General features: G+C 38.7%; 1 protein-coding gene across 2 annotated transcripts in view; it reads left to right on the top strand.

The window, feature by feature from the left end:
* The window catches only part of DEPTOR (DEP domain containing MTOR interacting protein), a 118,409-nt gene extending 105,484 nt beyond the window's left edge, over positions 1–12,925 (top strand). Inside the window, exon 9 of one of the 2 annotated variants that reach the window (XM_074943905.1) lies at positions 11,117–12,925. In XM_074943905.1, the coding sequence (XP_074800006.1) occupies positions 11,117–11,245 (129 nt within the window). In that variant the 3' untranslated portion in view covers positions 11,246–12,925. The remainder of the gene's footprint in view (positions 1–11,116) is intronic. The other variant, XM_074943904.1, reaches the window with a different exon arrangement.
* Positions 12,926–13,355: the final 430 nt, after the last annotated feature.

Here is a 13,355-nt window from a genome sequence, read left to right as displayed (position 1 = left end):
CCAGGAGTCCTAGGGCTGTCATCCCTCTATGATTGTCCTGGAGACTCCGGAATTAAAGGATTCATCTTTAATTAAAGAGTATGTCATGTGATGAAACCTCCAGGAATATGCCCACCCAAAATTGACAACCCTAACCAGGACCCTACTGCGCTAGGTGCTGTAGACACCCAGAACAAAAAGGCAGTCTCTGTCCCAAAGAACTTACAAAAGCATTGTTCCATTTTCTCCTTCAGCAGAAATAAGTCCAGATGGCTTGTGGTGTCAGAGGATACTTCGGTCTCTAGTGTTGGGTGCTAACAATATTTGGAAGGATTTTGGAGAACTGAAAATACCTGGTTTCAGAGTAACAGCCGTGTTAGTCTGTATTCACAAAAAGAAAAGGCGTATCATCCGATGAAGTGAGCTGTAGCTCACGAAAGCTTATGCTCAAATAAATTGGCTAGTCTCTAAGGTGCCACAAGTACGCCTTTTCTTTTTGAAAATACCTGGACTCTATCCAGCATTATATCCAGGTATTTTCAGAAATTATCAATTGATGGAAGTATCCCCTGAAACCCAACAATCCATTTGAACTTGGTTTTGCTCTGGAAAAAAACTGAATCATACTTGTTGCAACTTCATGAACTAGAAATTTGCTGTTAATTGGGTGGTACCACAACTGCACAGATAATGAGTATGGGTGAAATCCTGGCACTGTTGAAGTCAGTAATGACCTCACTGGGCCCAGGATTCAAACTGTATCATTGCATAAAAAAGGGAAGAAGGAGAATCTGGGGAACTACAGACAGTCAGCGTCACCTCAGTCCCTGGAAAAATTATGGAACAGGTCCTCAAGGAATCCATTTTGAAGCACTTGGAGGAGAGGAAGGTGATCAGGATCAGTCAACATGGATTCACCAAAGGCAAGTGATGGCTGACCAACCTGATTTCCTTCTATGATGAGATAACTGGCTCTATGGATATGGGGAAAGCAGTGGATGTGATATATCTTGACTTTAGCAAAGCTTTTGATACGGTCTCCCACATTATTCTCGCCAGCAAGTTAAAAAGGTATGGATTGGATTAAAGGATTGTAAGGTGGCTAGAAAGCTGTCTAGATTGTCGGGCTCAAAAGATAGTGATCAACAGCTCCATGTCTAGTTGACAGCAAGTATCAAGCAGAGTGCCCCAGGGGTCGGTCTTGGGGCTAGTTTTTTTCAACATCTTCATTAATGATCTGGACGATGGGATGGAATGCACCCTCAGCAAGTTCGCGGATGACACTAAGCTGGGGGGGAGAGGTAGATACACTGGAGGGTAGGGATAGAGTCCAGAGTGACCTAGACAAATTGGAGGATTGGGCTAAAAAAAATCTAATGAGGTTCAATAAAAACAAATGCAGAGTCCTGCACTTAGGACAGAAGATTCTCATGCACCGCTACAGGCTGGGGACTGACTGGCTTAGCGGCAGTTCTGCAGAAAAGGACCTGGGGATTACAATGGACGAGAAGCTGGATATGGGTCAACAGTGTGCCCTTGTTGCCAAGAAGGCTAACGGCATGTTGGGCTGCATTAGTAGGAGTATTGCCAGCAGATCGAGGAAAGTGATTGTTCCCCTCTATTCAGCACTGGCAAGGCCACTTCTGGAGTATTGCATCCAGTTTTCGGCCCTCCACTACAAAAAGGATGTGGACAAATTGGAGAGAGTCCAGAGGAGAGCAACAAAAATGATTAGGGGGCTGGGGCACATGACTTATGAGGAGAGGCTGAGGGAATTGGGCTTATTTAGTCTGCAGAAGAGAAGAGTGAGGCGGGAGGGATTTGATAGCAGCCTTCAACTACCTGAAGGGGGGGTTCCAAAGAGGATGGAGCTCAGCTGTTCTCAGTGGTGGCAGATGACAGAACAAGGAACAATGGTCTCAAGTTGCAGTGGGGGAGGTCTAGGTTGGATATTAGGAAAAACTATTTCACTAGGAAGGTGGTGAAGCACTGGCATTGGTTACCTAGGGAAGTGGTGGAATCTCCATCCTTAGAGGTTTTTAAGGCCCGGCTTGACAAAGCCCTGGCTGGGATGATTTAGTTGGGGTTGGTTCTGCTTTGAGCAGGAGGTTGGACTAGGTGACCTCCTGAGATCTCTTCCAACCCTAATTTTCTATGATTCTATGATAAATGTATTTTTTAAAATAAAAAGTGATCTGCTATTTTGTATCTGTTAAAACTGCACTTTTCGTCTCTAATTTTCTTTATCAGCACTGGTTGTTGACACGGAAGGGAAAAGAACAGAAACCAGTTCCGAGTTAGGGTCTTATTCTGCTATTTTGTGGATGTATTGCCAGGTTTTCTCTTAATATAAATGACGAGATGAAATTCATCCCTGCTTTAACTCTCTTTACTTTAGCGGCCTCACTAATATTTGCTTTCAGGCATCTATAAAATTAAGTGCTTCTTTGGGACTGTTCCAGTGAAATTCTGCAATACTCACTTATGCCAAGTGTTGCTGCAGGAATTTCTAGCATTTTATTATCTTTCAAGACTTTCTCTCAAACTTAAAACATTGTGCATACTAAAATCAAAGAAACAATGTTAAGAACAGTTTTGTAAAGGAAGGCTAATGTTAATTGTAAAATCAATACAAAAATGTTGTTTTAAGAACTAAATATTTGTTTGTAAATGGTCGTCATATAATATTAGTGAATACTCAGATTATCAGTAGGCAGATGGCCAGTAGGAATGACTAGTTTTAAAAAGTTCTGGGTGAAATCCTACCCCCAGAAGCAGTCTCTGATCCAAACTAAAATTTCAGCCTCTCCTTCTGAGATCTCCATGTGGATGTCTAGCCATCAGTTCAAGCTAAACTCATGGCTAAAACTGAGCTCTTAGTCTTCCCCCCAACTTCTCCCCACTACCTCCCTTGCTGCCTCTCACACTTGGGAGGAACTCCCCATAAAAACCTTCCAAGCTACCTCATTAACCTTCTTAGAACCTTCCTTAAAACTTTGCCATCATGCCTACAAAGAACTGGATAATGGTTAGGTTTGCTGAGACCACTGCCTGTCATGCCGACCAATATTATCTCACTGTTTCCTTGTGATCTTCCATCTGTCTGTATCCCTCTGGTGTCTCTTGCGTTATACGTGTAACCTCTCTGGGCAGGGTCTTTTTGTTCTGTGTACAGTGCCTGGCACAATGGGGGCCTGTTACATAAGTAGCATCCGAGGCGCTGTGGTAATACTGTACTGTAATTAATAGTAACAATAGAACTCAATGGCAAAACTCCCATTCACTACAATGAGGTCAGGATTTCACAGTAAAGTTTTTGACTCAGCCTGCTAATTGTGCACACAGCTATTCTGTGTAACCATGTGTTCCTGTCACTGTTACTCTCATCTCATCCTCCCCTGCACTGGTTCCTTGCTTATGCTGTTATACTAGGGTTGCCAACCCTCCAGGATTGGCCTGGAGTCTCCAGGAATTAAAGATTAATCTTTAATTAAAGATTATTAGGGCTGTCGATTAATCACAGTTAACTCACGCAATTAAGTCAAAAAAATTAATCGCAATTTAAAAAATTAATCGCGATTAATCTCACTGTTAAACAATAGACTATCAGTTGAAGTTTATTAAATATTTTGGATGTTTTTCTATATTTTCAAATATATTGATTTAAGTTACAACACAGAATACAAAGTGTACAATGCTCACTTTATATTATTTTTTATTACAAATATTTGCACTGTAAAAATGATAAACAAAAGAAACAGTATTTTTCAATTCACCTAATACAAGTACTGTAGTGCAATCTCTTTATCATGAAAGTGCAACTTAAATATATAGGGTTTTTTTGTTACATAACTGCACTCAAAATCAAAACAATGTAAAACTTTAGAGCCTACAAGTACGCCCAGTCCTACTTCTTATTCAACCAATCATTAAGAAAAACAAGTTTGTTTACATTTATGAGAGATACTGCTGCCGGCTTCTTATTTACAATGTCATATAAAAGTGAGAACAGGCATTCGCATGGCACTGTTGTAGCCGGCATCACAAGATATTTAGGTGTCAGATGTGCTAAAGATTCATATGACTCTTCATGCTTCGGCCATCGTTCCATAGGACATGCTTCCATGCTGATGACGCTTATTAAAAAAATAATGTGTTAATTATATTTGTGACTGAAGTGCTAGGGGGAGAATTGTATGTCTCCTGCTCTGTTTTACCTGCATTCTGCCATATATTTCATGTTGTAGCAGTCTCAGATGATGACCCATCACATATTGTTCATTTTAAGAACACTTTCACTGCAAATTTGACAAAATGCAAAGAAGGTACCAATGTGAGATTTCTAAAGATAACTAGAGCACTCAGCTCAAGATTTAAGAATCTGAAGTGCCTTCCAAAATCTGAGCGGGACGAGGTGTGGAGCATGCATACAGAAGTCTTAAAAGAGCAACACTCCAATGCGGAAACCACAGAACCCAAACCACCAAAAAGGAAATCAACCTTCTGCTGGTGGCATCTGACTCAGATGATGAAAATGAACATGCGTCGGTACGCTCTGCTTTGGATCATTATGAAGCAGAACCCATCATCAGCATGGACTCATGTCCTCTGGAATGGTGATTGAAGCATGAAGGGACATATGAATCTTTAGCACATCTGACACCTAAATATCTTGCGACACCGGCTACAACAGTGCCATTCGAATGCCTGTTCTCACTTTCAGGCGAAATTGTAAACAAGAAGCAAGCAGCATTATCTTCTGCAAATGTAAACAAATGTGTTTGTCTGAGTGATTGGCTGAACAAGAAGTAGGACTGATTGGACTTGTAGGCTCTAAAGTTTTACATTGTTTTATTTTTGAATGCAGGTTTTTTTGGTACATAATTCTACATTTGTAAGTTCAACTTTCATGATAAAGAGATTGTACTAAAGTACTTGTATTAGGTGAATTGAAAAATACTATTTCTTTTGTTTTTTACGGTGCAAATATTTGTAATAAAAATAAATATAAATGAGCACTGTACACTTTGTATTCTGTCTTGTAATTGAAATCAATATATTTGAAAATGTAGAAAACATCCAAAATATTTAAATACATGGTATTCTATTATTGTTTAACAGTGCGATTACTCGTGATTAATTTTTTAAACCATGCGATTAATTGTGATTAATTTTTTAAATCTCTTGACAGCCCTAAAGATTATGTCATGTGATTAAATCTCCAGGAATACGTCCAACCAAAATTGGCAACCCCGTGTTACACTGACCTGTCACATCTTGTCTCAGACACCAGTCCTGTAACCTACAACACACAGGCAGACCACTGAGCTTGCATGGAGTACCACTGAAGTCCACAGGGCTTCATGCTGGCACACGTGTCTGCCAACATAGATCCAGTTGCAGGATCAGGGCCATAGGGTTATAAAATCTTTGGGACCGGGACTATCTCTTACTATGTGTTTGAATAATAGCACAGTGATGCCTCAATTCCAATTGAGTTCTCTTGGCATTACTTAAATACATATGTTATTTTTATTATGATAATGACTTTGCAATTGAATAGAAAATATTTTAATGCTTTAAAATTTTTCGTGGAGATTCTTACCTCAGCAAAGCAAATCTAAGCTGCTAACTTCAAATTAGCAGGATACTGCAAAGCTCTGCAGTTTGTCCCTGTAACACCCCACACTTGTAAACTTAAAGAAATTTTAAATGAAGCAAGAGAGAGCATTTTCACTATTCTGTTACTTAATTTTTCACTAGTCTGTTACAGTAATTTACACTTTACTGCTTAGATATTGTAATATCTCTACTGGTTATGCATGCGTGCTAGCAAAATGGTGTCTCTTTGTTCTATATCCACTCATTCCTTGAAGTTCCAGGAAGCATGACACTGAAATCTCATCTCATATCAGGTTCCCTAAAGATCTATATGAGAAAATGATCAATAAAAGGCCCTCTGAGGAACTTTAACTTCAGTTTATTATCGGTCATAGTAATCTATGGAAACGGAGAGAATTTTGCATGTTTATGGTACAGTCATCTAACAGCTGTAGTTGCAAGATGAAGATATGTGAGGATTATTATTTTTTGTAATATTAAATCATAGTTAGTTTGTAGCCCAGGCTCCCAAAAAACTCATAAAATAAGTAGGAAGGCCCCGTCTCTTTCATTTTGTAACTCCCATCAAGACAGCAATACAATATTAGCTATTTGTGTGCAGGATTAACAGTAAGTAAAACAAATGAGACCATACCACGTTTCATAAGTACATAAGTATGGCCATATTGGGTCAGACCAAAGGTCCATCTAGTCCGGTATCCTCTCTTTACACAGTGGCCAATACCAGGTGCCCAGAGGGAATGAACAGAACAGGTAATCATCGAGTGATCCATCCCCTGTTGCCCATTCCCGGTTTCTGGCAAACGGAGGCTAGGGACACCATCCCTGCCCATCTTGGCTAATAGCCACTGATGGGTCTATCCTCCGTGAATTTATCTAGTTCTTTTTTGAACCCTGTTATGGTCTTGGCCTTCACAAGATCCTCAGGCAAAATGTTCCACAGATTGACTGTGCGTTGTGTGAAGAAATACTTCCTTTCGTTTGTTTTAAACCTGCTGCGTATTAATTTCATTTGGTGACTCCTGGTTCTTGTGTTATGAGAAGGAGTAAATTTCTTATTTACTTTCTCCATTTGATGCTTATTTATTTTTTCCATTCAGTGTTTCATTTCTATTTGATGCACGTTATCATTTTAAGACTACATTGCACAGGAAATATTTTAAAATGAATAAACCTTACCAATAAGTGTTACTTTAGAATATACAGCAGGTAAAACAAGTGTCAGTCATTCAGCCTCCAAAGATTGCATTAAGCCACAAGAGACCATGTTATTGCTGTAACTCTGTTTTAAATCAACAGGACTATTATACTGAAGCCAGAACTATAATCCAGTGAAACTCGATACAGTTTTGGAAAGCTGCAGAAGGCATTAGAAAATACTTTGCGGGGTTGAGAAAGAGATAACTTTTTCATCTTTAGACAAAGTCAAAATCTGTATTGTAAACATTTTAAATGATAGTTAAGAAAAAGCTTTGGGTGGGCTGATGCATTACCCTTTTCAGCCAAGTTTCTTAAACTGATAAGGACTTGTCTACATGAACATTTAGTTTGTGGCAACTTGGGGTATGAATCTACCTCAACTAGCTTGCCATGCACTAACTGTCCTGTGAACAATGTTGACACACACTAAGAGTTAGTTAGCACACTTTGATCTACCCTGATTTGAATTGGGACTAGATTAATGCACACTAATGAACTGTTAGTGCATGTCATCAGGGTCTGCAGGGACAGTCAGAGTAGATTGCCATAAATTAAATGTTTGTGTAGACCACTTTAACTATGTGGTTCTGTGCAGTCCTATGCTGGTATAGTTAAAGTCGCACAACTCCCTGATGTGGATGCAGTTATACCAATATAAATGTGCTTATACCAGTTGTAGCTTATTCCCATATGGGAAAGGAAATAAACTATATGAGTATAAGGCACCTTTATACTGGTATGTCTGCATGCACATTAGAGGTTGTACTGTTATTATTTTGGTTAAAATCACAATCCTAACTGCCATAGTTATACTGGTACAAGATCTTTGTGTTCACCAGGCCTAATATGGCAAGTGAGAAATCTAGCAAGCAAGGTGCTAGCCCATTCGTTAAGCCCCTTGTCAGCAACTGTCATGCAATATTTCAGTCAACATTTCAGAAATTGAACAACAATATTTTTTAGAAACTGGATGACAGCAGAATAATAGCTCCCTTGTTGCAAAATGGTTCAGTTCCCCCCCAGGGGCTTTTCCCCCATCCCCTTTGTTTCTTTAATAAAAAATGAAGGCAGTGGTCTTGTCCATGTTGTGACTTCTTGACAAAGCACATACTGTCTAGGCATATTATCATCAAAACTCCAATATAATCATCATCCCACTTTGCTGACTGTCCAGGCTACCAGCAAGGCTGAATTCCAGGTGTCCCCACCCTGGAATGCACTGAAGAGTTTGCGGGGGGTGAGATAGGGAGAGAGATCTAGCCTGATGTTAGAGATGTCTGCTGCTGTTCCTGTAATGGCACACAGGGTCTGAAGAGTGAAGATGAAATAAGGTGACCAGAATTCATAATTTTATAGGGACAGTCCTGATTTATATAGGTTCTTATTACCCCTGTCAAGGTTTCTTCTCCACTCTGAACTCTAGGGTACAGATGTGGGGACCTGTATGAAAGACCCCCTAAGCTTATTCTTACCAGCTTAGGTTAAAAACTTCCTCAAGGTACAAACTTTGCCTTGTCCTTGAACCCTATGCTGCCACCACCAAGCATGTTAAACAAAGAACAAGGAAAGAGCCCACTTGGAGACGTCTTCCTCCCCAAATATTCCCCCAAACCCTACACCCCCTTTCCTGGGGAAGGCTTGATAAAAATCCTCACCAATTTGCATAGATGAACACAGACCCAAACCCTTGGATCTTAAGAACAATGAAAAAGCAATCAGGATCTTAAAAGAAGAATTTTAATTAAAGAAAAAGTAAAAGAATCACCTCTGTAAAATCAGGATGGTAAATACCTTACAGGGTAATCAGATTCAAAACCTAGAGAATCCCTCTAGGCAAAACCTTAAGTTACAAAAAGACACAAAAACAGGAATATACATTCCATTCAGCACAGCTTATTTACCAGCCATTTAAACAAAAGGAAATCTAACACATTTCTAGCTGGATTACTTACTAACAAGTTCTAATACTCCATTCCTGTTCTGTTCCTGGCAAAAGCATCACCCAGACTGACAGATCCCTTGTTCCTCCCACCTCCAGCTTTGAAAGTATCTTGTCTCCTCATCGGTCATTTTGGTCAGGTGCCAGCGAGGTTGTCTTAGCTTCTTAACCCTTTACAGGTGAAAGGGTTTTGCCTCTGGCCAGGAGGGATTTTATAGTTCTGTATACAGAAAGGTGGTTACCCTTCCCTTTATATTTATGACAACCCCCACCCCCGTCCCGATTTTTCACACTTGCTGTCTGGTCACCCTAAGATGAAATCACAGAGGCCATACTGTTCATAAGATTTGAGAGCCACATTAATACATTAATACTGTAGCCCACGAAAGCTTATGTTCACATAAATTTGTTCGTCTCTAAGGTTGCCACAAGTACTCCTGTTCTTTTTATTAATACTTTGGATTTTTATAGGACCTTTCAGTGAATAATATAAAATAAAATATAAAAATACTGTACAAACAACAGCCCCATGAGATACCCATTTTGCTGAAAGGGATATTGAGGCACGGAAGTTAAGTGACTTAGCTAAAGTCACAAAAAATCAGTGGCAGAAACAGTAATATAAATGAGGTACCCTATTTCCCAGTTCTCTGTTCTAACTATTATATCACATTGCCTCCCTAAACCACAACAGATTAGAATATAAACATCTTTCACAGTTAAAGTGGGTTTAATGTGCACTCATTATCAGTTATGAATAAGGTAAATTCACGATGAAAGTATCCTTTTCATGAGACATTCCTGTGACAATTATTTTACTTACAGTAAAAAAACAAACAAACCGTAATGCAATACCTTTAAAAAACATTGATACAAAAATTATAAACATTATGACTTTATAAAATACTTTGAGTAGACTCAGAGGTGGCTGCATTTCACTGCGGAATGAATAACATTGTCTTTTTCTTCCAATCCACAGTTCTGGCCTTTTTAGCATGCATGAATGGCATGGCCTCCTCCTTTCTGGGTGATTCTGTCTGACTCTTTTAAGTGTTAACTACATCTGGTCAGATATTTTGCATCCGAACATTGTTTGACAGTGGCCATTTTTCATTGAAAATTTTCATTTTGTTTGATTAAAAAACCAAAAATAAATAAATTTATAACTGAAAATGTTTCACTTCCTCAAATTGGTCAGTTTTTCGATGAAAAGCTGAAAAATGTTTTCAGGGAATTTTAAAAAAAATGAGTTTTTCTAAAAATTTCCTGCAAAAAAAAAAAAACTGGCACTTTCTGACTAACGCTAGTGCTAAGTGACTTTAACTCTCATTGATTATAGGTACTTAGCATCTCACAGAATTGGTCTCTTAGAGTGAAATCCTTGCCATTGACTTAAATGGGATTAGGATTTCACTTTTAGGTCCTGATTCCATGCCCGTAGGCAAACACGTATGCATGTGTTTAATTTGACTACTATTAGTGCTATTGATTTCAACAGCACTAATCAGGGCTTTAGCCTGTAGACTGCTTGGGTTCAGAGTCTTATTGTCCTATAGATTTGTAAAGCACCATGTGAATCATGGTATTATATGAAAAATTGAATGATAGGAGTAGTTAAAAATTCCACATTTTTGAAAGATCCTGCCGTTTCCAGTGATATTCCTGACATCTATAATTGGAAATTAACCTTTAAGTGGTGGAATCCTTCAAAACTATAGAACTCTTATGTGTGCCAAATATAGCTCTTGTCTGTTTTCATACAAAAAAAATTTATTCCTATGGATAAAAAGGCCCAGGGAGGGAGAAGCATAAGCATAACAGTCTTATCATTCTGGTTTGCCTTGGCTGGTTCTGGTCAAGTTCAGTATCCAACACCATAGTGTCTAAATGCCTGAGTCTCCATAGTTATCGGAATTGAGCTGATTGCTGCTATCCTCTGTTATTTCTTCATTGACTTTCCAGTGTAGGGCCTGATCTAATGCCCACAGAAGTCAATGGAAAGACTCAATGAGCTTTGGATCGGGTTCTTAGGTACTTAGCATCTAGCTGAATAGTCAGTCAGGCGCCTGCCTCATTACCTATCCCTTTTCATCTTTTCAGACATAAGAAGCAAGTGAGTTAAACGGGGAATTAACTCCTTGCATATTGGTGTATTTGAACTCTTTCAGTGAGGTATTATTATTATTTTATTTTTCATTTATTTACTCGTTATTTATTGGCAGGGTATCAGCAGATGTGAAAAAATGTATGAATTTTACCCACTAGAGAAATGAACCGATTGAGTAGAATACAGTGTGAATATTGTAGCATCTGCTACCACAAAGAGAAGCCTAAGTCCACCGCAATTGTAATACACCCCTTTTCTTTTCTCTGTAGGTCTGTCAGTTTGTGGTTTCTGTGAATGGACTCAATGTTCTCCATGTGGACTACAGGACAGTGAGCAATCTCATTCTGACTGGCCCTCGAACTATTGTCATGGAAGTGATGGAGGAATTAGACTCCTGAGAAGGAAATTTCCTCACTGGAAGCTGTGAATAGAAATAGAAGAATCAGTGCAAAGCCAAACAACACAAGGGGGCGAAACCTTACCTTGTCTAACTAGATTATTTTGTCTTTCAGGTGCTTTCCCCTTCAGTTTAACAATCGTAGCTGTGATTCATATGCTAAGAAGTGAACAGTATATACCATCATGTTATCATTTAGGACCTGATCCTGCAAACTGTTCTGCTGAAGACAAGGACCAGGTCTTTAGTTGTCAATCCAGCTGTATCTGTTGGGATGGTATCCTGCTTAAAAGGCTGCAAGTAACTTCCCTTGCCATTCAACCATGTGATCACAATACTTGAAAAGAGGAATGTTTGGTAAGGACTTTCCATATGGTTGGCATGGCATATGAATGTTAGTGTACTCCCCTCCGTGTAATATAGGTGTGTCCAAAGTGCGGCCCCAGGAGAGCAGCTGCCTGCTACTGCTCCCTCTCTCTAATCATAGAGCAAAGAGAAAGGTGATCAACTTCAGGCGTTTATTGTCAGGGAATTCAAACAAGTAGCAGACAACATTAAAATTCGTAGATATGAAAAAAAGTGTGTGCCTTTCTGTGCAATGCACTGAGTTTCCAGAGCTGGGTAGCCCTATAAAAACCTGCAGCAATTGTTCTACGAAGGAAAATACAAGAACACACAAATGTTATGGAGGTGTGCATTAATTTTTCATTTTGAAAATATGGCCTTTGAAAACCAGACCTCTTATCTAGATGTCTAAGTACAGATTTAGGAGCCCAAGTTTGAAAATTTTGGGTCTATATACCTTCTGTCTAAACTACATGTGGCTCTTAGTCTCCTGGTAACTTGTCGATGTGGTTCTTTTCACAAAGCTTGGATATCCCTGATATCAGAAGAATGATAACGTGTTAGAGAGCCGAAGTCAGAGAATCACAATGTTAGCATTAGCATTGAAATATTTAGTAGCTCGGATATGGTACAGTACACTTCAAATTGAAGCAATGCACTTGAATGTGTCTTTGATTATCAGCATTTTCAAACCATTAAATGCTTGAAAACTACAGATGCGTCACATAATTTACATCTGATGCATTAATAACACATTGTATTTAACTGACTCTTCCTCATTTTAAAACCGAGCAGGAATTTTTGTTGATGAACTTGTGAAAAAATATTTTTAAAATGTATAGTTGAATGATATACTTTACTGAATCTAAATTGCTTCTCAACTCTGTGATATCTGGCGTGCCATAGGTCTCTCAAACTGAGATTAATTGAATGTATACAGTCTTGTTCATAAAACATAAATATGTATATCTGTAGATTGTAGGCATTCTGGTACTGTTCAGTTTATATACAGTAATACTTTTTAAATTAAAAAAATGAATGCTTGACCTTCAGTGCAAGAATACCCAAAAGAATTAACTACCTATTTTTGGTATTTTTCCCTACTAAGAGCGTTGACTATGTTTATATTAAGGAATTGGCCTCATCACACATTCTTCTTGCAGTATGATTTTCACTCACTCAGATATTTGCACAGGCTTGATCAAAGGAGTGGTAAGACTTTGAGATTATATGAGCTTGCAACATCAAAAGTGAAATTGTATGTTTGCTTATTTTCTAAGCATGGCCAAAAAACTGTATTTTATGACTTACTCACAATAAAAATTCCTCATAATTCCTTCATGTTTACCAGTGCAAGAAGATCTTAAATGCAGCTGAGAATACTATCCCTATACTAACCCTGTATAAAAGCCTTTTTTGGGGGGGGGGGGAAGGATTCTTTTAATGTGTCACTTTGTATCACAGTTGCTTATCCCTTATATTAACATAGCTGAAGAATGCTTGTACACATCTAGCACCCCCAGCAGACCTCACTAATGTGTTGGTAGTTCCATAATGCTAAGTGCAACTAAAATAAATAGGTTGCTGCAAAAGGGTTCAAACGTACTAAAATTTCCATACTGCATAATGTTATGTGATATGGCATTAATGTAGAGAGCATTTAGGGCTTTGGTCAGCTTCAAATGAACTTGATTGAAAGGAGTAGGATAAAGTCCCAGAGAAATTGCTAGTGTGCTATAATAGCTGCGATTCAGTGTATATAGGAA

The sequence above is a fragment of the Natator depressus genome, chromosome 2 (assembly GCF_965152275.1).
Source record: "Natator depressus isolate rNatDep1 chromosome 2, rNatDep2.hap1, whole genome shotgun sequence".
In the NCBI taxonomy this organism is placed as follows: domain Eukaryota; kingdom Metazoa; phylum Chordata; order Testudines; family Cheloniidae; genus Natator; species Natator depressus.
This window is presented reverse-complemented; position numbering and strand designations above follow the sequence as displayed.